Source organism: Ptiloglossa arizonensis, chromosome 1 (genome assembly GCF_051014685.1).
Source record: "Ptiloglossa arizonensis isolate GNS036 chromosome 1, iyPtiAriz1_principal, whole genome shotgun sequence".
Classification (NCBI taxonomy): Eukaryota; Metazoa; Arthropoda; class Insecta; order Hymenoptera; family Colletidae; genus Ptiloglossa; species Ptiloglossa arizonensis.
In genome coordinates this window covers 7,771,470-7,799,014 of record NC_135048.1, presented here as the reverse complement: position 1 = coordinate 7,799,014, position 27,545 = coordinate 7,771,470, and the positions used below count along the sequence as shown (strand labels likewise).

At 36.1% G+C, this 27,545-nt stretch overlaps 2 protein-coding genes across 2 annotated transcripts; one reads left to right on the top strand and one right to left on the bottom strand.

The window, feature by feature from the left end:
• The first annotated feature begins 290 nt into the window (after positions 1 to 290).
• On the top strand, positions 291 to 23,615 carry LOC143148246 (atrial natriuretic peptide receptor 1). The gene is made up of 19 exons (XM_076314395.1): positions 291 to 416; positions 1,420 to 1,588; positions 6,360 to 6,525; positions 6,627 to 6,701; positions 7,593 to 7,872; positions 9,212 to 9,321; positions 9,574 to 9,762; positions 11,275 to 11,495; positions 11,735 to 11,974; positions 13,893 to 14,013; positions 14,094 to 14,302; positions 15,052 to 15,202; positions 16,411 to 16,570; positions 17,633 to 17,793; positions 20,391 to 20,557; positions 20,732 to 20,878; positions 20,938 to 21,130; positions 21,185 to 21,458; positions 21,547 to 23,615. Exons 1-19 carry the CDS (start codon positions 317 to 319, stop codon positions 21,831 to 21,833), a joined length of 3,420 nt encoding a protein of 1,139 aa, XP_076170510.1. The 5' UTR covers positions 291 to 316; the 3' UTR covers positions 21,834 to 23,615.
• On the bottom strand, positions 21,704 to 26,718 carry LOC143148248 (zinc finger TRAF-type-containing protein 1 homolog). The gene is made up of 6 exons (XM_076314410.1): positions 26,405 to 26,718; positions 23,635 to 23,873; positions 23,364 to 23,575; positions 22,883 to 23,043; positions 22,592 to 22,794; positions 21,704 to 22,483 (listed from the first exon to the last, which is right to left on the bottom strand). The coding sequence occupies exons 1-6, from the start codon at positions 26,636 to 26,638 to the stop codon at positions 22,456 to 22,458; spliced, it is 1,077 nt and encodes a 358-aa protein (XP_076170525.1). The 5' UTR covers positions 26,639 to 26,718; the 3' UTR covers positions 21,704 to 22,455.
• Positions 26,719 to 27,545: the final 827 nt, after the last annotated feature.

Sequence of the window (27,545 nt, the reverse complement as noted above, 5' to 3'; positions counted from 1 at the left end):
AAATCTCTCGTTAAATCTGAGATTCCGCGAAAGAAACGATCGCGAGTGTTAGAGTGCCCGGGCTGCTCGAGTTTTGGTAGAAGCACGAGTTAGGGTGCCACGAATGCGTTATGTCGATCCGTATACAAGTGTGAATCTCATTTAGGGGATGTTTTAGATGTGTTTAAAGCGGCGCGTGATTCACTCTGCGATCGAATTAAAGAGGAATTAGAGAAATTCGTTCGATCCTCGTTTCGTTTCGTCCGTTTACGATTCGTTCGTTGAATTATGTTGCTCGATCGTAACGTCTGTCGTTGAAGTAACAGTGGCAAAGAGGATGGAGGATATTCTGTACAAACACGCGTTGTCCGCGAGTGCGAAATTTGTAATAATCGTAGGGGTCTCTCAAATATTGTGCTCCATCGACGTTTCACCAGGTGAGATCATTCATTTTGAACATATTTTCAACGTTGTATCGTTTGGAGATTCTTCGGCAGGAAAGTATCGTAGAAAATAAATCTTCGATCTAACAGAAGAAGAATGGAAGAGATGTATAGTTATCCGTGCAGGAAGAAAAGAGAGAAAATAACGGGTTTTTTTTGTTCGAAGATCGACTAGAAAGGAGGAAAATATAAAAATTATAGAAAATAAATTGGATGCTAGTGGAATGAGTATTTAACTAAAGTAAGAACTATCTACAATGTTCCAAAGGCAACCGAACTTTCATTTCTTCGATTAAGAAACTAATTGGATATATATATAAGTGATACATAAATAATAATATATAATTATTTTTGACAACGGACGTAATTACTTATCCGTGAACACGAATATAGGAAAACAGACGCTACACGATGAACGTTATAAACTAAAAAAAGAAATCGTAACTCGAAGGTGTTCCTTTAAGTATTATTATCAAGTATTCATAATGCCCTCCGAGTGAGCTTTACGTGGAAAATTGACTTCGCGCTTTGTACAATTGTCCTCGATTGCAAATTTCTAACAACGAGAAACGTTACAGGACGAACGATAAATAAGATTCAATGGTATCACGGTTAATCGTACAAAATGCCCACTCTCCACCATGACAACGTACATCTCGCGGGCGAGTATGTATCGCATTCTTTATCGGACAAAGTATCGCCAGAATGGAGCGTGTCCCTTCCAACGACCATCTTTTTTTTTCTTCTTTTTTTTTTGTTTGGTGTCACGAGCAGTTGCGCGTATGAATGAAATAATCATCCTTTCTGTGCGATTTGTTTCGATGGCTGACAATGCGACGACGACCTCTACTCGTTTGAATCCGGCACGGACTCTGTTTGCGCGATATCTGAACTGTTCAGTTTCTTCGCGTTTTAAATTCACTTTCTAATAATTGTTCGTTCGCGAATCGTTCTACGAAATCGTTCGATATCGTTCCGTTTAACATTGTTTGCGCAGCGAATTATGAAAATTCACCGAGGATCTACAACGTCGGTGTCCTAATGGCCTCACATCTGAACAGTCCCTTTGATCTCGAGAGATGCGGTCCAGCAGTCGATTTAGCCTTGGCCGAAGTAAACGACTTTTTAAACGTCCACAACGTGCAACTGCGCAAAGTGCAAGGAAGGTAGGATTCTGGTATCGGTGTTCTGCGTATCGAAATATTTTTTAAGTCGATCGATCGATATTGGATGCAAAAAAAAGGGGGAAAAAAAGAAAAAAAAAACAGAGAAGGAAAAACAAGGAACAGAAAGAGGGACGTGTCTGTCCCAGATACGCGCACGGGCGACCCTGCGTAAGTTGATCTGCTTCTGACCACGTGTTCCCATTGCTTCCATGTCATTACATTAATTCAATTGGACAAACGTTTGCATAAAAAAAAAACGAGCCTTCGATACCCGACGAGATTCGCCGACTACGCACAATTAAATGAAATCATCCGAATTGTGCGCGAGATCGAAATCCCCGCGTTCGTAAAGAACGTTTTAGACGTCTCGTTTAATAATCCCCACTGTTGGACAATTCGATCGTGTTGTTTGTCATTTTTGCGGCATACGAACGTTTGCAGACAAGAAAACAATTTTTATTTTTGCAATTGACACAAGTCACGGACACAATTTATGTATCGAAACGGTCTGTAGTTTGGGATACGAGTACCGAGTATTTTGTATAAAATAACGGGTAATGGGTACTGAGTATTCAATACCAAGTACGTAGTAACGATGATCGATCATAGAATGGAGGTATCGAGTATAATCGATACAAATACTAAATACCGCGCATTGGGTATCAAATATCAAGTACCGTGTATTAAATACCGACTACCGTGTTCTAAATACCATGAATCAAGTATCAAGTACTCGGCATTAAGTATTTAGATACCAAACACGTAGTAACGATAATCGATCGTAGAATAGGGGTATCGAATACCGAGTATCGAGTACAATCGATACAAATACTACATACCGCGCATTGAGTATCAAATATCAAGTATCGTGTGTTAAATACCGACTACCGTGTTCTAAATACCATGAATCAAGTATCAAGTACTCGGCACTAAGTATTTAGATACCAAACACGTAGTAACGATAATCGATCGTAGAATAGGGGTATCGAATACCGAGTATCGAGTACAATCGATACAAATACTAAATACCGCGCATTGGGTATCAAATATCAAGTATCGTGTATTAAATACCGACTACCGTGTACTAAATACCATGAATCAAGTATCAAGTACTCGGCATTAAGTATTTAGATACCAAACACGTAGTAAGGATAATCGATCGTAGAATAGGGGTATCGAATACCGAGTATTGAATACAATCGATACAAACGCTAAATACCGCGCATTGAATATCAAATATCAAGTATCGTGTATTAAATACCGACTACCGTGTACTAAATACCATGAATCAAGTATCAAGTACTCGGCATTAAGTATTTAGATACCAAACACGTAGTAAGGATAATCGATCGTAGAATAGGGGTATCGAATACCGAGTATTGAATACAATCGATACAAATACTAAATACCGCGCATTGGGTATCAAATATCAAGTATCGTGTATTAAATACCGACTACCGTGTACTAAATACCATGAATCAAGTATCAAGTACTCGGCACTAAGTATTTAGATACCAAACACGTAGTAACGATAATCGATCATAGAATAGGGGTATCGAATACCGAGTATCGAGTACAATCGATACAAATACTAAATACCGCGCATTGGGTATCAAATATCAAGTATCGTGTATTAAATACCGACTACCGTGTACTAAATACCATGAATCAAGTATCAAGTACTCGGCACTAAGTATTTAGATACCAAACACGTAGTAACGATAATCGATCGTAGAATAGGGGTATCGAATACCGAGTATCGAGTACAATCGATACAAACGCTAAATACCGCGCATTGAGTATCAAATATCAAGTATCGTGTATTAAATACCGACTACCGTGTACTAAATACCATGAATCAAGTATCAAGTAGTCATCGCTAAGTATTTAGATACCAAACAATGAATATCAAGTATCGAGTACCAAGTCCCAAGTACCAAATACCGTGTATTGAATACGGATATTAATTATCAAATACCGGCTAGCTACCGAATACCGCAAAAATTTCCAAAAATCTTCAGTTCCTTTAATCGGGTCAATACGTCGGAGCGAGGTTAAATTCAATAACAAAAGATTAAGTTGGCCGATAAGACGGATGACGTGGAAGTTTCGAGCAACATTTGTTTTAACGGAGAATATTTGACCGGACAACAGGGGTGGATACATTACAATTCGTTAACGAAGGGAAAGAAGGGCAAAAATCGTCGAAGAACGATACTTTCCCGCGCATCGGTCGGTATCCAATCATTGCCCATTCACCGACACGATTAATCTATCATTATCCCAAATTGTTACTTAGACTCGGAACGACAGTGCATTCTGTGCCCGACAATTATCGATCATTCGACGCAGGGACTCGTTGCGATTATTTAATGGCGGTCATCTTTAAGCGTGATTCCCACCAGCGCTTAAGGAACGCAACCACTCACGCTCGGCGGAAAATATTATAATATTGTTTTACAGAACGTAATAAAATTTCGTGTAATAATATCTCCACAACTTTCGATAAAAAAAACGTGTGAACAACGATTCCACAAACAAGGAGTTTTGTACATCACAGTGTACTACGAGATTGTACTAACCCTTGCAATACCAGCGGTTCAGACGATCACGGGAAAGACCACGCGTGGGTCCAAACGGACCCGTAGTTTAACCCTGCACGAATATTTCAAATAAAAATTCGATCATTTCATCCGACTGTTTTCAATTTCCAAGAAACGTCGTATTAACGCTATAATTGAGCGATATAATTGAACAACGACGAAAACATCGACGCACGATTATTGTTACAACTCGATGCACGACTCACTATAACGTAGATTCGTTTGTAGACTCCATTAATGCTAGATTCACCAACCAGTAAAAACGATTGGTTTCAATTGCTTTTACAAAGAAATTTACTTCAAATTCGACGACATTTTTCAAAACCTGTTGTGACTATTTTTATTCGCAACTATGATTAAAAATAGACTATTTTTATAGATATAATCAATTTCATAAGTGCCCTCTTTTTGCTCGATCATCGATTTTTCTGAGATATTAATGGCGGTCATCTTCAAGCGCTTATAATACATATTAATTGTATTCGAGGAACACTTCGATATACTGGAATCTATCGACGGTCATCTTTAAGCGCTTAAAATACATATTAATACATATTAATTGTATTCGAGGAACACCTCGATATACTGGAATCTATCGGCGGTCATCTTTAAACGCTTAAAATACATATTAATTGTATTCGAGGAACACCTCGATATACTGGAATCTATCGGCGGCCATCTTTAAGCACTTAAAATACATATTAATTGTATTCGAGGAACACCTCGATATACTGGAATCTATCGTTAGTTCTAGTGTTAAACGGGATTGTTCGTTCGTGCTAAGCTCACGTTCGCTGCGTCTTGAATTTAACGTGAGTGTCGTTCGAGTACGAGAGTCTCTCGAGCGCTAGTGGGAATCACGTTCGATTCGATTGTTCGTTCTCTCGACCTAGCAATTTGATCGTACAATGTTTGCGCCCTGGAACGCGATCATCCATCAAGCCGTTTACCCTTGTTACCCGTGATATTGTTTGGTTCTAATAACCATTCACCCGAGCCACTTTCTTGTTCCACCTTCGATAAAGAAATCGTATTGCCGAAAAATAATCGATCGTATCCATTGCTCCTATATGTGAGACACGTGATCTTAAAAGATTGCTCTCGTGGACGAGGAAACGGACGTTGCAGCAAATATTGGTGTAGAGGTCACGTTAAAGCTGACCTTCCGCTGTACCATTCGATACACACGTTATTAATTTTTCATTTCTTCCTTATCAATATTTTATTCATTCGAGAGCGCCGTAACATCCTACAAATGATAATTATTATTCTTCCTCTACTCTTGATTTTCGTCTTCGTTCCTCGTTGAGCCATTTTTATATATATATATTTATATATATAATATATTTATATACATTTATATATATATATATATATATATATCTTATTGTATTTTATTTAATCGCATTCTTACAGCGTTGTTTTCGAAGTTAGGTTAATAACAACGTTTATCGCGATGCACGTCTATGGTCAATATGTAGTTCCCCGATTATATGAAATCATTTTTACGTTATGTTTATTCTCCGACGAAAGCGATAAGATACGTTTACAGATACACAGGTTGCGTATTTTTCATTGATTACGTTTATCATTGTATCTACGCGAGAGTATCGTCAACGGTACAATAAAGTTTATGGTGTCGTTATTAACGAAAACGAGTCCAAGTACCTCGTTCGAACCACACACTTCGAATTATACGTAATCGAAACGATTTCAGAAGCGATCGGTATAACTCGTAATTGAAAATAATCCGAACGAGATCGCGTTTGGAATTATTTTTCCACGGAAAGAACCTCGCCGACTCGTTGACAATACTTCCAAGTATTCGAACGCAAAATATCTAAATTTTGTTTATTCTCGTGCTCGTTTTCGATCGGAGATAAAAAGAAAATGTCGATTTATGGAACAGAAAGAGTACCTTCCCCGGTTGCGTGAAATCGAACGAACTCGATTTCGTACGATACAATCGAGAACTACTTTACTTATCTTTACTTGTGATACAATAATACAATCGAGAACTACTTTACTTATCTCTACTTGTGTTTATTATTTCTTTACCAAATATATTATTTCATAATGTACACGACTAGAGAGCAACAACGTTCCTCGTCACGAGTCCTGATGAGATCAATCCCGTAAAAGTAAATGGTTCTCGTTCATGTTCGAAGTTACCCGTCGTGCAGCGGGGCCACAGCACCCGGTTTGGCGGCCGATATGCATTTCCGGGACAATGTCATCGCGTTCATCGGTCCAGCATGCGCTTTTGCCCTCGAACCGGTCGCAAGGCTTGCAGCGTATTGGAACACCCCCATAATCACAGGAATGGGCGATCAAGTATGTTTTCTCGATCGATCCACCGAATAAAAGATTGGATCTTTCCGTTCCCGTATCCGCTGAGATTATACATATAATTGAAATGTTCTCGAACGATCCAGCCACCATCGGAAGGTGAACTGTCCGTAACCTCGGGCATTCTGGGAAGAATCAATAAATGGAAAAACGAAAGTTCGGTAAGATCAGTAATAAAATTAGTTCCGTTCACATTCCGGAAGAAATGTTCAGCTCGGAATTTTATATTACATTTGCGTTATTGCGATTTCAAATTATTTTCACTCGAGAGCTACAAGCAGTGAACAACTTCGAGCCGCGCCAAGTACACAAATCGAATTTATTTCAATTTTATGCGAATGTGTAATGCACACGTTTTTTTTTTTTTTTTTTTTTTTCAATTTTCACACGCACATTACGAAGTGTAGTCAAACATTCGTCACATCTTATGTTACGTTTCTTGGTACTTTCAATGTATTTACATGCACGTGTGTAACACACTTTTCATATTTTGAAAATTACAGTAATTGTGCTTAAAAGGTGTCCAAGGATTTTGATAAAATTTAAACGCGTGAAACTCGACATTGTGAGCAACTTCTTCTTGTACACGTATTGGACGCTCGAGTAGTTTACCTGAACTGTAACATAAACTAACGGAATATGGTCTCTCGACGCCTAAACACAGTTCCCTCGTTCTAAACTCTATAGGATACAGTGAAAGCGAGAAGTGCCACGTATCGAATTACAATGTAAATACACGACTCGTTCGAAGAAAGACGTTTCAAAGAAATGGAAGTAAAAATTGATACTGCACGAGTGACCCAACGACCGACTCGTTTCCGTAATTATCGCGTGCAACTGGTGCACGCGCATTATTCACTTAGAAGAGAACACGAGAAGCTTCGTCTCGTCCTTTGTCTATATTTATGGCTCCATTAGTATTCTTAATTAGCTGTGGCCTTGTTAAAACCGTACGCGATAAAATGAAAGTCCGCGTCGGCGAGTTAAAGCTGCTTCGCGATACGTTTTTTATTTTCATTTTCCGACGATCAAACATCGTTGTTCTGTTAAAGGGTATTTTCAAGGATAAAAGCAAGTACCCGACCTTGACGAGGATGTCCTACTGTCAGTGTCGTCTGCGACTGGTATTCTCCAGTGTTTTCAAAGAGTTCGGATGGTCCCACGTGGCGTTGATACTGGACAGATCGGACTTATTCTCGTGGACCGTTGGCAAAAATTTGGAATACGGTTTACGGAAAGATGGATTGCTGAAATTTGTCAGGGAACTCGATGGCAACTCGGAGGACGAACCGTACCATTTCTATTTGCGTGACGCCAGTATGTACGCGAGAGGTAAATAGTCCATTTACCGAGGTTGTGATCAGTGTAGCTTATGTGAAATAGTTAAGTACTTTGAAAGTAAAAGAAATTGGTTATAATAGGTTGCTCGATAAGTTTTGTCGTTCGATACAAAATGGAGGTACTAGATTCGTCGTTTTAATTTTCCAAAGATGGTATTACCGTTTGATGAACGTGTGTGAAATTTCGTGTAGATTTGTCGACTCATTCGTAATAGGTTGCTCGATAAGTTTTATCGTTTGGTAAGAAACGAAGCTATTAGGTTCGTCGTTATAATTTTCTAAAGATGGTATTACCGTTTGATGAACATTTGTGAAGTTTCGTGTAAATCTGTTGTATATTTACTGTTGTTCAAGGTTGAAGTGTCATGGTATTTCTTTGCAATGGAATAAACGACAAAACTTATCGAACAATTTAGTATATTTACAGTTGTTGAAAGTTGAAGTGTCATAATATTTTTTTACAATGGAATAAACGACAAAACTTATTAAACAACCCCCTTATTAAACACTATTGATCACGTTTAAGGTGTCTCGAGAAAAATACTGTTTGAAATAATACCTGAACTACTAGTTTCAGTTTTAGATAGAATCTGATGGAATGAAAATTATATTTTTATTTTTTATACACAATTATGTTTATTTGAAATGCTGGAGATATTGAAGTGGCTTGCGCGATACCCTATATAGTTGAAAGAATAATAACAATATAATTGTATCTCATTAGTCGATGCAAGAGATGGAAATACGAAATCGGATTTTAATCGAAAGATAAACATCGATTCATTTTTCATTGGTAACATTTTTATTTAGAGAAGGTCATTTCAAGATTACTTTTATTCTTCAATCGCCGTGCTAGTTTCAAATGAGAAACGTTTGCATCAGAAATGGGATATCCATTATTATTAATTATTACGGTACGTAAAATGAATATTTAGCGAGTTTTATCAATATTTATATATTGCGATGCACGACTTTATATAATTATCTATTTCTTTCGATTTTTCTTTTCATTTTTTATGTATAACATTTGTATTCATATCTGCAAATACATTTGTGACACAGTTCAAAAACGTTGACTGCATCCCATCTTTAAGCAATACTGTTCCATTATACGTACTATGTGTGCAATTTTTTCATTTACATATCGAATAATAATAATAAAACCAGTGGCAACAAGACGCATTTGTTTCGTAAAAAAAGCCAATAGATTCAAAATTTAGACAGTCTCCTGATAATTTTATTCCCATTAATTAAAGAATTGACCTCTGAGAGGATTCGTTCCTAAACAAGTCTGTAAATTTCGTAAAATGGACACGTTGCATTGTCGACAGTCTTGATTCTCAGCGTTCGCGGAACACTGGTCAGAAAATTCATGTTGGCGGCTCACGACTTGGGAATGACGAGGGGGGATTGGGCGTTTCTCGATGTCGAAATATTCCAGGTAAAGGAACCAAAGTGTACATATTTCTTTTTTTCTTTTAAACCCGAAAAAAGAAAAGGCGCACCTCAGCGAACGCGGAAAATAACATTATACACGAAATGTACATTCCTCGTGATATAATTAAGTTTCGTATTTGAACACGCGTACCCGACTCACTTATTCACTATTATATTTAGAGAAACCGGTACGTTTATTAATTTTTGCCATCGATGTGTCTGTTTGGGCGACTGTTTTCCTTCGAATGCAAATCAGGGCTCTTATTGGGGCGATCACGATTGGGAGGTCGGTGACGAGGACGACGCCGTGGCTAGGAAGGCTTACGAAGCACTGCTAAGGGTGTCGCTCTTGCAACCGACCAGTCCCAGATTCCAAGACTTCGCGGAGACTGTTCGACAACGAGCCCAAACTGGTTACAATTACTCGTTCTCGGACGGAGAGGAAGTAAGAAACATAATACTCGGCAGAAAAATAGCTGCGAGAGTACCACCACATGAAGTGTTACGCACAGAATTCAATTTTGTTAAGTATCGTAATCTTTTACGTATTGAATTATGTGTACACTCGCTTTAAAGAAAAAACTACACGACCTGTACGTGTAAGCGTTCATTTTCACTTCTGAATGGTAGATGCATAGATGGCACTTAAACGCACGAGATAATTGGCTATAACTTCAGTGTGTTTACGGTAGTACGAACTGTGTGAAACAGTATTTTTCGATTTTGGCGTATATTGTACAATGTACGATGTTTCATAACCTCGGATGAAAAACAGTGTTTCAATGCTGCTTCGGAGACTAAATGTTTCGAAACTAAGAGATTTAAGATGGATGTATCTAAATACTTTTATTGTCAAAATCTTTTGCTCTGTACGATTCTACCATAAAAATGAACATTCTATCTAGAAAAAAAAACGTAAAATTGACCTTCGAATGTTCTCTGTACCATCTGATTCTTAACGCGCGAAAGAACTATCGCCACCATACTTCCTTTATTTAAAATAGCGAGGTACAAAGGTGGTCTATTCGTAGTGGAACGATCTAATACCAAAGTTCTAACAATATTCCTAATTCGTTAATAGAAATTTAAGATTATATTTTAAAACAATACTTTTAACCGCAACTCGTCTTTTATCCATTTACGTATTTAGGTATGTACTTATTTATTTTTCAACATATGTATACATATAGTACATGTACGCGTAAATATTTATCTACATTGTGACAAAGTCATTCAATAATCAAACGAATAACAATTATAACAACGACAGTAACGATAATAACAATCAAAATAATAAAAAGAAGAATAGCAATAACAAATATAATAATAATATTAATAATAATAATAAATATACCTTGAGAAAATGAAAGAAATTTAACCAACTTCGTCAATTTTAGAAAATATATAATTCCTTCCTTTGTGTGGATGTTCACACATTCACAAATAGATTCCAATTCGAAGAGAGAAGAAACTCGGTTAAGAATGCTCGCGATTAGGCTTACGAGTTTCTAACACACTGTGTACCTCGCTACGTTCGTGGTTTACATCTGACCAGAGCCATCCTTATCGCATGCGGTATGATTCACTCGCTAATAAAGAAAAGCGTAATTCCTCCATTATTCCGTTACACCTTTCTGAAAGTATTATCGACTGATTAGCGAAGTTCTTCCAATGAAAGTGAACCTAAACAAGAGATCGTTTCGGCTATATTTCAATTCTACGTGACTAGGAAACGTTTAAAAAACGATTCGAATAACGTACAATTGAAAATAGCCCGAACGAGAACTACCACGGAAACTCTGATCGATCAATCGACAACACACTCGAACGTTAAATACAAAAGCAACGATCATTCTCAAATTCTCTACCTAAAGAGTTTCATTGAAATCGGTGCCTAGCATTTCACGTGACACTCTGGTTAAATCTAAAGTCTCAAAAGAACCTCGTCGACTGTTAGGTGAACTTTTTCATCGGAGCCTTCTACGATGGGGTTTACCTACTCGGTATAGCACTGAACGAAACCCTAGCCGAAGGTGGTGACATCAGAGACGGTATTTCAATAACGAGGAGGATGTGGGACCGAGACTTCATTGGTATTACGGGACACGTCAGGATAGATGACAATGGCGACCGTGACGCCGACTACAGTATCCTGGATCTGGACCCTATCACTGGAAGGTCAGCGGCAATTAGGCCGAGCATTCCTTCGACTGTGTGCCATACTAATCAAGCTCCCATTCTCCGTGCCGATGCGAGAGAAATTTAGTTAGGGTACAGGGATCCTCTGCAAATCTCGTCTTTAGTTTCAATGGTGCTTGATTCGTCCGCTCGAGCGTGATTAGTATACTACTGTACAATAGTCGTTTATAAACTGACCACGATGCCACCACGAATAATATAAAAACCGTGATTGGCAGGTTCGAGGTAGTCGCGCACTACTTGGGATTGAATCGTGAGTACAGCCCCGTTCCTGGGAAGAAAATCCACTGGCCAGGTGGTAGGGAGGGCCCACCTGCTGATGTCCCAGAATGTGGATTTTTGGGAAACGATCCAGCATGCACGTCCAGAACAGAGGCCTACACGTTCGTCGCTTACACGAGCCTAGCATTGGCCGCGTTTTTACTCGCTGCTGTTGCAGCAACCTTTGTCCTGTACAGGTAAGCATTACCTATTCTATCGGGTTGTTCGGAAAGTCATTTCGGTTTTTTTTTTTTGGTGTGTGGTGGCGCTACCCACGCTTGCCACCAGAGGGAAACTGACCACCAATCGTTTCCCGCAAGTTCAAAGACCTGCTCCGATCGGTATATATACGGTCCCTTACCGATCTCCCAATGTCCCGGCGTATAAGGCAGGGCCTGCTAGGATGCCTTACTCACGAGTTCACTAATAACAGGCCAGGGATGAAACGCTCTTCCTTCTCCTTATCCTACCTTTGATATTAGGGCCTCTAAAGGTGTGAAAATGAAACACGATTTTTCTAGAGTGTTTAAATATTTTATTGAATTACATGTTCTCCATTTTGGAAAACGAAATCACTTTCCGAACAACCCAATACAATACCTATGCAGATAACACATAGGTATTGATACCTATGTCATGATAACTCATGTCCTCGTGAAAAGTGTCGTCACTTTTCAAGTGCGCGTTCTTGGGACCATGAACCTCATAGATCGAAACTGACCTGTTTCCTATACGGGTGTAGAAGGAAACTACCGAGCGATAACTGACCTACTAGGTTGTTCGATAAGTTTCGTCGTTTTTTTTCCATTGTAAGAAAGATACTATGAACACTTCGACTTCGAACAACTGTAAATGTACGAACGAGTCGACAGATCTGCGTGAAACTTGACAAATGTTCATCGAACACTAGCGCCATCTTTATAAAAATAAAAGGAAGAACCTAATGGCTCCGTTTCTTATCGAACGACGAAACTTATCGAGCAACCTATTATATATGTACAGGAGAACTCCTGAGTGACAATTGTCACTCGAATCACATACGAGTTTCCTGATTGAGAACTCTTCTGCTTCACGTACGAGTTGCCAACTTCTTTGTATTGGGTTGTTTGGAAAGTCATTTCGTTTTCTTTTTATGGTGAAAATGAAACACGATTTTTTTAGCGTGTATAAACATTTTATTAAATTAGATATTCTCCATTTTGGAAAACGAAATCACTTTCCGGACAACCTAATAAAATCTGTCCTAACTTGTGTACGAATCTGAGACTTTTAAATGAAAATTGATAATAATACAATAATGTATAGTTAACTTTCATAAAAATTGGGAGCAGTGAAAGTGTTGTATGCAAAATAGCGTATTTATAGTACGGTCGAGACTCAGTATTTATAACAAATTCTCTCTCTCTCTCTCTCATTACTGCTATTTGACTGGTATGTTAAAAAAAACGTTAATGTTACATTTGTAAGGTTTTCCTGGTTAAAATAAGACCAAGCACGATATAATTTAAATCATATTTATTTGTTCATTAAACAATAATGAAATAGAAACCAGATTTTACTACGTTCGATCGTATTGCATAACTACGATAACTATGAATAAAAGAGAGACTTATTCGATACGTGAAAAATATTGAGTTAATATCACTTGCTAAACGAGTAAATATCACCCAAATTGTGTCGTGTTTGATCCCATTTTAACCAGGAAGATCTTACAAATATGTTGATAAAGGTTTCATAAAAAAGGCAAAAATTTTAATAACGTGATTTTACTAACACTAGAACTACCGACAGATTTTGCAATATTAAGGTATACTTATATATATATATATCTAAAAGAAAATCAATCGATGAGGAAAAAGAATTATATAAATAATCACATGCGTAGAATAGAAAAATCATAACGTCTTCAGAAAACATACCACGGAATTTAAAGTAAATTTTATTATGAAAGCAGTCGAAATCGATCATTTTGACTGGTTGGTAAATCTAGTGTTAATGTAGAATCGTGGAATGTTAACCTAATCGTGGTGCATCACCGTACCGATACGTGGTTCAGGAAACAGTGAACTTGTTGATTCCAATAGCGTTGTTAAAACGATTCCGACATCTTTCCAGGCACCTAAGACTGTCCGCGGATCTGAACAACATGTCCTGGAGGATCAGACCCGAAGAACTGCTCCTCGAGATCGGTAAACCGTTCTCGTCCAAGATCAATTTACACCAAGCGATATCCGAGGTGAACGTAAGTTCCAATGCAAAAAAAAAGACTCACGAACAATTCAGATACGAACATTGAATTAATTTCTGTCGCGCCAGAACTTCGGATTGGAGCAACGCATCAGACGGGGATCGCAGCTCAGCTGCGAGTCCCTACCACCCACCACGGTTTTCACCACGGTTGGGATTTACAAAGGCGAGAGGGTGGCCATTAAAAAAATCACGAAGAAAAAAGTGGTCGACGTGACGAAGAAGTTACTATGGGAGATCAAGCAAGTGCGAGACGTCACCTCCGAAAATACCGTCAGGTACGAGATTGATCTCACGAATGGAAGTTCTGGAATTGAAATACTGAAGGTAAAGATGCACTATGGATTTAAACGCAGATGATTTGGTACCTCAGAAGATTAAACGTTAACGTTTCGAGAGGCAAAACGTTAGTTATTAACGTACAAAGTTATTACGTGGCACGGTAGAGCCTCGATGAATGCAATCCCGTTAATTGCATCGTGAATGCAATTGGTTGCATCTAAGATGGTGATTTAGCAAGAAAAGAGGTAGAAGAATCGTGGTTGTTGAAAGTATTACGCGTGGTACTTTTACGACGCTGTTCATTCAACATTGAGTATTGTCACAGAAATTTGGAATTCGTTAATAATTGTAGATTATTATATATAATAGAAAAATTCTAGCGCGTAAGTTATAATGGTGTCGCTGCTCGAACTGTTTCTTTACTTTTGGAGATTGTTTAGATAGAGCTGTCGAGTTGTCGCTATAGAGGTAACCGGTATCGGCAAGTATTAATGGTGAAGATGTAATGTGCAACGAGTGGAGCTTCTTTTTCTTGCATTATTAGAAGAATTTTTCAGATCCCCGTTTTCCTGGCATCGACATTCTACCATATAGTATATTAACAACTTCAGTATTTCGAGCACTGTAACAGTATAGAAGCTCGTTGAAAATCGTAAACACAATACCTCGAAACCGTTTTCTCAGATGTGAAAGATAAATTGTTTCAAGATTTAATCTCGAATCGAACCTCTATAATTGATCTCAGATTCATCGGCGCGTGCCTCTGCTCTCCTTCACCGACAGTTCTGATTCTAACGGAATACTGTCCCCGAGGATCCTTGAAGGACGTGCTTGAAAACGACGCTATCAAGCTGGATTGGAACTTCCGAATGTCTCTGATTCACGACATCGTCAAGGTAGAGCAGGTGCAGAGATTGCGCTATACGTTCATTTTGATTTACCCTTGCGTACACAAAGCGGTATTTTAACTATGGGGGAGTGGGGATGATACCGTCACTTTTAACGAGGTGACAATTAAGCGGGGTTTACCGTAGTAGTTAATACGTGTACTAAGTTATTACGTACACACGTAACTACACTACACTACACAGTAGTTAATACAAGTTGCTCAATAAGTTTTGTCGTTCGATAAAACTTATTAAACAGTACTGTTCAATGTTGTACTGTTCATTACCAAACACTACTGTTCAATGTAGTACTGTTCATTACCAAACACTACTGTTCAATGTAGTACTATTCATTACCAAACACTACTATTCAATGTAGTACTGTTCATTACCAAACACTACTGTTCAATGTAGTACTGTTCATTACCAAACACTACTGTTCAATGTAGTACTGTTCATTACCAAACTCTCGACTTATTACCAAACACTACTGTTCAATGTAGTACTGTTCATGAAGTTTTATCGAACGACAAAACTTATTCAACAGTATACTACTAGGTTGCTCAATAAGTTTTGTCGTTCCATAAAACTTATTAAACAGTACTGTTCATTACCAAACTCTCGACTTATTACCAAACACTACTGTTCAATGTAATACTGTTCATTACCAAACTCTCGACTTATTACCAAACACTACTGTTCAATGTAGTACTGTTCATTACCAAACACTACTGTTCAATGTAGTACTGTTCATTACCAAATACTACTGTTCAATGTAGTACTGTTCATTACCAAACTCTCGACTTATTACCAAACACTACTGTTCAATGTACTACATTGAACAGTACTGTTTGGTAATAAGTCGGAAATTTGGTAATGAACAGTACTACATTGAACAATTATGTTCAATAAGTTTTATCGAACGACAAAACTTATTCAACAACCTACTATAATTGTAGAAGGTTTCATAAACGGTATAAATTTGAGTATCTGGATAAATAGACAGGTTTTACCTCGAATGTAGGCCAGTGAGGATCAAAAAATGAATACAATAATGGTACAAGTACACGAACACGAAAAGTAGGAATTGAGTTAATCGAATCTGGTGCGAAAATTGTCACTCTGAAAGATTGAATACGAATTCGTTTCACTCATCTTGTCATGTGATCGTGAAATTGTTAATTTAGAAACGCCATAAACTTTTTATACTTCTACAGGGAATGTCCTACCTCCATGCCAGCGAGGTCTCAGCGCATGGGAAGCTTCGATCCTGTAACTGTTTGATCGACGGTCGTTTCGTTTTAAAAATATCAGATTTTGGTCTGAAAACCCTCACCACTCCCTCCGACCTGATCATGGATGACAATTATTACACCAGTACGTAAAAACAAATCGTTCTACTTTAAACAGCGCGCTTGTCCAGCAGGGCTGTAACAAGGCAAGGGCAAAAAGGACACGTGCCCTAAAGCGCTGAGGCATCTATAAAAGTTATGAGAAAAAAATGAAATCAATAAAAATAAAATTATAGGTATCAATTCAAAAAAAAAAACCATAGCATTGGCATTTCACGGCCACCGTTGCAAGTTTTTTAAATTTGTTTCGATTATTATATTATATATAAAAAAAACAATGAAACTCTTCACTTTTATATTTTTTCAAAAATCTACTATTTGCGTATAAAACGCAAGAATCTAATAATGTAAACACTCTGTATACACCGGGTGCCAAAATGCCTACAGTCCATCCAAAGAGACGAGATATCAATGTTTACATTAACGCCTGCGTGATCAGTGTAATGGTCTGTAGCTATTGGTCTATTTTCTTGAGCTCCGGGAACGACTCACACAGTTGTAGAGGGTTTTCTTTCTGGACAGAATAAACCGAAGGGTTTGAGAGAACTTTGTATTAACGGAATTCACATGCCTTAGTTCAATTCGAACTGTTCGATTTCTCTCAAGTTTCTTGGTTTTATTTAAACGTTTCGATCTTTTATAAACAAACCGAACATTATTCGATGGATGGTAGTGGCTATAGTAGTAGTAGTAGTAGTAGTTTAAACAGTCATTCAAAATAAACTTTTAATAAAGCAAAATTATTTTGTCTAACCTATTTCATTTATTCCGTTATTATCCTATATTTATCTTGTATTTCTTTAAAAAGTGATCGTTCGAAAACATAGTTTCTTTATTATGTGTCCCGTTGATTGTACAAGTTATTTAATTGTAAGTCAAATAATTTAAATTACAAAAAAATAACAATAAAGTTTAAAAAAATGTTCTACGTAATCATTGAGTCCGAGTATTGTACAGTTGGCCCTGATCTAATCACACATTCATCACCTGCAATCGTCGTACTCGGTATCTCGTCTCGTTGGACAAATTATAGACACGATTATGATGTCAAAAATTTTATTCACTGTATCTGATCATTTTTCGACAGAATTACTTTGGGTCGCGCCGGAACTTCTACCTCTAACAGTGATGCCTGGAAGCGTGGCAACACAAAAGGGCGATGTTTACAGCTTTGCCATCATTTTAGAGGAAATCGTTGTCCGCGGTGGACCGTACGAGACTGTTAAAGTATTCATGAATTCTCAAGAGGTATAATTTCTTGAACGATATCAATTTCTTTCATGTGCTATACAAGGTTAGGTTGGGATAAAAGATTCGTCGTTTTCGTATAAATCTCTATTTTACATTGAGATACTAATTTCAATTCGAGGATAACATTAGAAACAGTGTCGAACAAGTATCGATAACTGAGAGTGAGCCAAGAGAAAGGAAACCTTTACACACATACTTAGACGCGAGGTTATTCGATGATGGGTTTAAGAAATGTTTACAAGATACCTAAAAATCTAAGATCAACTGAAACATAGAAATTCCTTACGTCATTAGAAATCGAAAAGTCCTTTACCATTTTCTAATCTGCTGTTTTATTTTTCAAGATATAAGGAATTAACTTTTCCGTCGCTTAGTTCATACGGGCAAGTCAAATTCTGCTATAGTGTTTAGTCCGTATATCGTATAAGTTAGAAGTCATTTGTCCGTACATTGCACTTGTAATATAAAAGCAAATAGATCGTATTACAAGAGTATCTCTACGAGCACATAAAAGACATAGGGGCCAAAATATTCAGTTCCTTTCTAAACTGGTCGCGAGTTCATTACTGTAATAGAGGTGATAATAAAAGTTTGAAATTCAGGTCCAAAATAAAGTGGAATAATAAACAAATAAGAAAAAATACATGATACTATTATCTAGATTGCAATGTTGCTCTCTCTCTCTAGTGTGTTTCAAAATTTACCATTCTAAAACCAACTATTAAACATTGAAAAGCATACTTTTGTATTGTTTACAATGAATAGAATGAATATAAGTTATAAAAAATATAAACAATTTTTTTTACCATACACTTTTATTGTAATAAGCAACAAAAGTGTTAAAAATTACAGGTCTTTTAGAGCCCATTTTTTAGATTGTAACTGAACGCGCGACAGCAGTTACACTTGCATACATACCTGAGAAACACATTCGTACTGTTCGCACTTGTTGCACCACTGAAAGTTTTACCTCGATACACCTTTGCAGTGATTTTATAAAAATAAATTTTATTTTACTAACACTTCACTGAGGTTTTAGCTCGATGTAACAGAAACAAGTCACAAGAAACATTTTATAACACACTTTCTCACGTGTCCACTGCCGAAATAATACCAACTGCTAGAAATTTCCTTAAATTTTAAAAGAATATTAATATCTGAGAAACGTGAATATTAGTTGTACTTATAAGAATCAGAAAGACCAGAAAGGTATTATAAGATTTGATCCATTAATGCCTCTGTTTACTTTCTATTCAAAGATCATCTGACAGTGCGTAGGTTAGGTCAGTGTCTGCTGTATAGTTTAGTACTGACAACGACCAGGCGAACATACATACACGGTGAAATTTCAACCTCTTAACCCGCACATAAATCTTGCACATAATAGACCCAACTCGGTGATCGATCGACTTTTCACTTTTCTTAACTATTTACTCTGCATTTAAAAAAGGAAGAAAAGATCTGCCTTGACAATAATTATTTATTAATCCTATATTGAGACAAAAGACAAAACCTGAGTGAATTGTTATCGAGCCGCATTATAATGTATAATACATATAATTCTACAAAAATAAAGAATAATGCCTATGCTATATATAACCTCTGTAAATTTTACGATTCTTCGGTAAACAAAAGAGGATGTTTCAATATAAAATTACATTACATAAAAGATATCTTCTGTAATGATTGAAAATTAGAATATTTTATACCATTACGAAATAAATATGTTTAAAATCAGCAAGTACAAAGAACGCGAGGTTACCATGAGTATAGAATTTTACAAATTATACAGGGTGGTTATGTCCAACATAACTGACAATAATTTCGGAGCTATTAACTCCATGAATCACCAACGAATTTTAACTAAATTTTTTTTATTAATTAATACCATAAATGGGAAACAATTACTTACAAAATATATTCAAAATGATTGCCTTTACATTTAATACGCCCGTCAAAACGGATTTTCTAAAGTTTTCAAACAATGTAGTTTGTGGAAACGAAGTTTTAACTTGTTCTTAATCATTGTTACCTAGGAATTGATGGATAGTTTCAGCTAGTTTCTTTGTAGTATTTTATAGCGTTATATATCATTTCTAATATTGCTTTTGCACTGTAACTATTTTTATAAAAATTTAATGTTACTCGCTTCTCTTTAGGCATCAAAAAGCACAACATAAAATAAAATGTTAACAGGATTTTTGAGGTTATGTATAAAGAATTGTGTAAAAACACGTAACAGCTATAAAATAAAAATACATGGCAACGCAAACCACGGCAAATTTTAAATTGTCAATTATTTTGGACCACTCTGTATCGAAGTTCACGAATTTGCATTCGAAACAGTACCGACAACAACACGCATGCGCAAACGTGCAACGTTTGCGAGCTTAAAGAGACTTCCTCATTCATTATACTCTCCTGATCTCTCGCCCACTGATTATCATCTATTTCAGAATTCATGAATTATAAAAATTACTTTAAAATCATATACAATTTTACTTTCAACTGTATTTGATACGAAACTTTTGCATCAACTTAATGTTTACGTACATGTGTTGATTAAATTAATAAATTGTTCCGCACGTGCGAAGATCATCAGCCGCGTCACAACATCCGAAACACCACCGTTTAGGCCGGAAGTAACGCCGAAGGATTGCCCGCCGGATATCCTATCACTGATGGAAAAATGTTGGAACGAGGTACCGGAGGAACGACCAACCTTCCACGCGATTCGTGGAACGATACGTGGCATTATGAAGTAAGAATGGCAGTTCAATGTTCATTCTGGATATACTTGGAAAATATGTTATTGAAAACTTAAATTTTAATTTAAGTAGTAGTGGATAGCAAGTAATTATCTTAGAGGCATGAACAGATCTACTCCCTAATATAATAGCTAAGTAGATGCGAAATTAATTCTATAATCTTGCAGAGGTTACTGCGAAAATTTAATGGACGATCTGTTGAGGCGTATGGAGCAATATGCGAACAACTTGGAGGCCCTCGTCGAAGAGAAAACGGAACAATTAAGCTTGGAGAAACGACGAAGCGAAGAGCTCCTTTATCAAGTACTCCCAAGGTGACCATATGACGTTCAATAAATGTTCAATGATTCGTAAATGTTAAATAATTTCGCAGGCAAGTAGCGTGTCAACTGATGGCTGGTGAACTGGTACAGCCGGAACAATTTGAATGCGTAACGATTTACTTCAGTGATATAGTTGGCTTTACTGCTCTCTGTGCGCAAAGTACGCCAATGGAAGTGGTGGACTTCTTAAATGATCTCTACAGTACCTTTGACCGGATCATTGAATTTTACGACGTTTACAAGGTACACTTTAGTCTATGATCATCAATATTTAATTAAAGCTTACTCATTGTACAGGTGGAGACAATAGGAGATGCATACATGGTAGTATCCGGCCTACCGCAGAGGAATGGTGACGAGCATGCGAGGGAGATCGGCCTGATGGCATTAGCAATTTTGGACTCTGTGAAATCATTCACCATAATGCACAAAGAGAATGCTCAATTGAGCGTTAGAATTGGTGTTCACAGTGGACCCGTTTGTGCCGGTGTTGTAGGCCAAAAAATGCCACATTATTGTTTATTCGGCGACACGGTAAATACTGCGTCGAGAATGGAGTCTTCGGGACTGCGTAAGTTGGACTTGCTAAAGAATTAGCAAAATTTGATATGCAATCGTTTACACGTGGAAATTGTTGTTAAATTGTATGTATGGTACAGCTCTTTGCATACACCTATCAGAGGCAACGAAATGCATATTGGACAAATTTGGAACCTTTATTCTTGAGCTCAGAGGTGAAGTGGAATTAAAAGGAAAAGGAAAAGTCACTTCTTACTGGTTGAGAGGTTGTTCGGAACCAGATCCACGACCACCAACTCCAAAATACCGTAGGCACAGCGTCAGCTCTCCAGAAAATAATCTGAATCCTTTAATTTTCCCGCCAAATAACGCTAACGGCCCAAGAACAAACAATAATACTTTTATCAACTTATCCGAGCTCCAATAAAACATGTGATTCCCTTGATGGCAGTTTAAACTGCAACACTACTAGTCATAATTATAATAAATTTATTTAAATTTCGTCTATTACAATGTGTCGATTCAGGATTTTACATTTATGACGTAATTTATATATAAATAGAAGAATCTGTACTAGGCTTTTATTGACAGGCACGTGCATTAAATTGATATCCAATTAGCAGCACAGCTATTCGAAAATGTAATCTGTTTGTGCAAACTAGGATGCATCGATGGATACAATTTAATGCACTTGTCTAACAGCAATGTTATACGTAAAGCATCATTTGCTTATTTTAGCTCAAAGAGTCAGCAAAATATCAAAAAGAAATTTAAATGAAATCAAATGTTACTTTTTCAAATATCTGCGTGTCATTTGCTATACCTTTGTGCCATACTATATGTAGTATCAGCACAAAGTATATTTCGAGTGTATATGTGTATAGACTACAGCAGAATTAGCATCTTCATTTTTATTATTGTTACGATTATCGCTACTATAATTGATTATAAATCTCTGTGATCTATGCTCTTATCGCTGTTAAATCTAAAAAGTTGTGTCAATAATTTGTTTGTCATAATGTCTTGACAACAATAATTGCTGTATGAAACTACTTGGATGCCAGGAACATTATTAGTCTGAAACAGAAAGACAGTATGCATGTTTAAAGATTATCACGTTGAACAAACTGTTTATTGAAGATCCTTTAATAAAGTTTGTTGTGTAAATGTTCACTGATATTTTACCTGAAACTAATAGCTCTTGCAGCAAGAAGTCTATTGCACTCTGCAGTGTCAGGTAAAGGTAGTGGTAGATAAGGGCTTTCATTTTCTTGGTCGGTGAATTCAAATCTGTGAATCCTTGGTTGTACTTTCATGTCTCCAAACGGTCCTTTCAATATCAAATAATGAAGAGGTAACGGATGCGTTGTTTTTGTTTTTAAAATCAGCTACAAAATTAAATAACGACTTTGATTGCTCTCTTAATCATATATTAAAACATATTGGCCTCTGAAAAAATATTAAATCTCTACGTACTTGATAAGTCATGTCCCTTTCCGAGCTTTGAGTAGGATCACGTTGATTGTTGTTGATTCTCGCTTTTACAACCCACTGACTATTAAACGCCGTAAACCGAGAAGTTTCGTAAAATAGTTTATGGACGAACTCGTCCGTACGATAGGGCCTCATTTGTAAATCTATAAACGACGAAATTCTACAAATAGATTATACCTTTCGTATGTTGTCTCTATTATAAAATGACAGTGAAAAGGTTGAACAATGGGATCGACTGATTTGGTTTCCTAAATGCTCCAATAATATGAAAATTTAGGCAAATAAAACTAATTTAATTGTCTGATGAAAGGGGATTGTTCCTGCTGCTGCTAGACAAGGCAGAAAACAAAGATACATTTTTACAAATGACAGATAAAATATTTTTTCTATATTAAGATAATGCAATTATAATAGTTAAATGAGAGATTTTGAAGGCCTTAATACACGAGAAACGGATACAGACCGTTGAACGTGATTTTCTCGTAGGACAAAAGATCAAAGACATTGTCATACAGCCTACGTTCTTCGAGAGTTCGAGCGTCTATATCGCGTAAAGCTTCCATAACATCCAGCCCTGTACGGTGAGGATGTACACAATGTGCTTCATGTTCTGGACGTTCATGATTGGGTCCACGCCAAGGGCAGCCAATTCTGCTGTACTTACAGCTGGATATTCTAGACACATACAATAAATAACATTAATTTGTCCCTTTATACTTATGGTCTTCATTTACCTTTCTTCACACATTGTTTCTTCATGGCGTTCTAAGGAATTTCGTGGAAACTCCTTAGCACAATATTGACATTCTGCTGGCAATTCAGATACAGCTTTCTCAACTGCCAAATTTCGAGATGGTGATGTTCTGCTGATCTCGATTCTGCAGTTGGGACATGTTGCCATTTCATCTCTCAGCCTGGCATCTGCGAGGACATGAGTGAAGCAACCGGCACACATCAAGTGTCCATTTGTACACTGTGAACATTTTTGCAGTATGTATTACTAGCATTCTTGATTTCAAACGTTTTGAAATGATAATCCTAATTTTATAGAAAATTTTAATAGCCTGAGGCAAATCTATCATGAAGTATGTATAGCTATGTGCAAAATATTATTCCTGTTGTCATCAATGCAGACTGTTAATTAAAATAAACAACATTGTACTTAATAAAAAGAAATTTGTTCTTCATTTTGCACAAGCTATCTCACTATGCTCGTTTTTAACAAACATATACAACCCTTGCAACAACATTAACCAAACTAGAATAACAAAACTAATGTCATGTATATTACCATGATTTTGATGTTTTTAAACCTGAAACACAAAATCGTAGTAGTACTATTAATAAGTCAAGTAATTATTTGCAAAACCAGCAAGTTTAAAAAATGTGAATTATCACCAAAAGCAACCATCATTAATGCTGCCAATATTGATAATAGAAAGGAAGAGAAAAGGATAATGATGCGTGGGATAAGTGAAAAAGGGTGTCGAATGCGAAATAACTAACTAATAACCTTTAAGAATATTTATTTTGTTTAATGCTTTTTAACTATACATGTTATACAGATCTTCTGGAAATGCGCTTTCTCTCTCTCACTCTCACTCTCTCGCTATTAATTATAAGTGATAAACATCAATTTCGCATGGGTCTACAATAACTTTTCCTAGTAACTAGATCTTGGGTATTTCCTCCATTTCGATTACTTCTTACAATAAACACAATGCTTTGTGATGGAAAAATATTTTTATATTATGTGTTAAAAACTATAAAGACTTGATAACGTAAGTAACTTTTTACCTTCCTAAGTGACTGTATTGGAATACCAACAAGAATGAAGTTGAAGTTCAAATTTCTTGTGTATACTTATAAAAATGAAATATTTTTAGTAGCGTCTACGAGTTCACAAATGCATGTATACAACCTGTGTACCATAGTAAATAAAACTGGTACATAATGCGCTAGACGGCGCATTGAATAACTTACAAATATGTGTCTCTATTATGACAGGATAAACGCAACATTCTTCCCAGTGTTTTACAGTTAATGAATACACTGAATATAGAATGCGTTACATATATTTCTGTTAATGAAATTCAAAAAGAACAACTGAGAACAAAATATAATAGTACAAGGTGGATTGGAATACTACAAATTTAATAATAGAGGAGATTCTGTAAATAAATATTACTAAAAAATGGGATTATTGCTTGGGCATGCATACATACAATAATTCTCTTTGGTTTATTATCTGTATTTGTTTCTCGCATAATTTAAAATCCGCATAAACTTACATTGTAGTGAGAATTACTTTACATGCATGCATAAACAGATTTATCATAAATGTGACTCATTTTTTACAATACAAACTTTATGAATTTAGAATTTCTAAATGTTACAAATACATTTAATAGCAAAAAATATTCATTAAAGTTAGTATTCGTATTAAACAAGTTAAAGGCAGCTCTTCCTGTATCTCATATTCAAATATTTAACACCATTTTCACTAAGAAAAACATATAATTACCTACCTGCAATTATTTTATAATTATCTTAAAGGAAACAATATTGGTAATGAATATTTTTTAGATTCTAATAACATGGTGATAAAAGTAGCTTAAATTGTCTTATATACTTATACGATTACAATTTAAACAAAACTATAACTTGTATAACTATTAATTTTATTTTCCTGCAATATCAGAGAAATAAATTTTATTGAAAGAACAAACTATTTAAAAATATGTTGTAATCGTCAAGAGAAAAAGAAGGTAAGAAAAATGGACAGAGTGAGAGAGAAAGAATTGAATATAGAAATAAAGTAGTATTAATGGCTGGTGTAAATTGATCAAAAATTTAATTTAATAAGAACACGATTGAAATCAGAAAATAGAAAGTACCATAAATAAATAAATCGTATTCAATAATGGTATACAATAGGTCATGAGGTTTGAATATCTGTCAAAAGATATTTTCGTTTTTTCAATACCCTTTAGACTATTTTATTTTTATAATTCAGATAATATAAAACTTAAGTAATAAAAAAGTCACACACTGGGGGAGCTCTACATTAAGTGTTCTTACTATGTTCTACCTTAATCAACGCGAAATGTTTCCAAGTAAGTTCCAATGAGAAAATTGACCACTGTCTAGAAATAACAACCAAAAACAACAAAAGACGACTTCAGACAGGAGAACATCAATAAATTGCCACGTGAACACTATAGTCAAAACAAATTTTATCTAATAATGTCCATATATACATATCTAAATATATATATATATATATATATACGTGTCCGTAATGAACAACGAGAAAGTCACCCGACGACCTCGGGTGAAAATGTCGGATGGAAAGAAACGACGACATCATAACAACGATCATCGACGTTAAAATACGGGGAATACCGATCAAGAGAACGCACACATTCGCAAATTTGCATCATTTCAAACTGTAATGCATTGAATAATGCAGAAAAAATTGAAGGGAAGATATTAGAAACTTACCTGATAGACAGCCGCCTTGGGTAAATCGAGACAAACTGCGCAGCAGAGGATGCCACCCAAACGGTGCTCCAACTTTTGCTCGGTTTTCCCATCAGTCCGTGACACTTTTCGACGCTTTTTGTCAGGTTCAAGAAAACCCTCTATTTTTTCGAGGTCGTCGCGAATTGGAGTAGCCAAAGGGGCCTGCTCCGAAACGCTACTCGACGATGCAGCTTCGTCGCTCGGGTCCGCCATATTGATTGTTTTGATTTTTCCTCCGTGCGAGCGTGAGAAATGCGCAGATGTCAAACGCAGACTACGCAATAGTCTCCTAGGAAGAGACGACACTGACGCGATGCGATACTTGTTTGCAATTTTATTGAACCAATCGATGTCTATTCTAGTTTATAAACAGGGATATGTATCAATTTTTATAATATTCATTCATTTCACCAATTATTTCGATAGCGATAAAAAAAAAAAATTTTTTCCTCCTACAACATAAAAACTTTCACATTAAAAATTTTAATTTCTTGGTACGCATCAAAGTATGTAAAGCACAAAAATTTTGTTTCAATTATTGTTATCGATACAATGATTTATCAGCACTTATCCATTGCTGATTTGTATTTTCTCATTAAAATCACGATAAAAACACAGCCTACACATATTTTTATTCGAATTTGTATTACTGTATTCTTTAAATATTCAAACTTAGAAGGTTGTAAATATCGAAACAGATTATCACCAATTTTAGTTTCGACTAATTTCGCTTTTATAATGTGTACATTTTTAGACAACTTACAGCTTCTGTTTAAGAAATGGCGATCGATCGTTAGATTTTTTACAATTTTAACAATTCATTAAATAAAATGTACAATAAATAGTTAATCATGTTATTTTGTTTATCTACTATAATTATTTATAAAACGTGGGAGTATACTATATGTATAAATTCAATGTTAAAAACATAAGTGCATTTCTACGAGAAAAGCACGTCATTTTTTTCATTATAATTTGTCTTTAGTAAAGTCAAAGAAATTATAATCCCGTTGTCTACTAATAGAAAACTTGTAAAAAAAGATGTTATGATAAAAATCCTTTCTTATTAAGTAATCCAGTGTATGGTTAGCTATTGGGGTACTTTCGTGTACTTGAATTT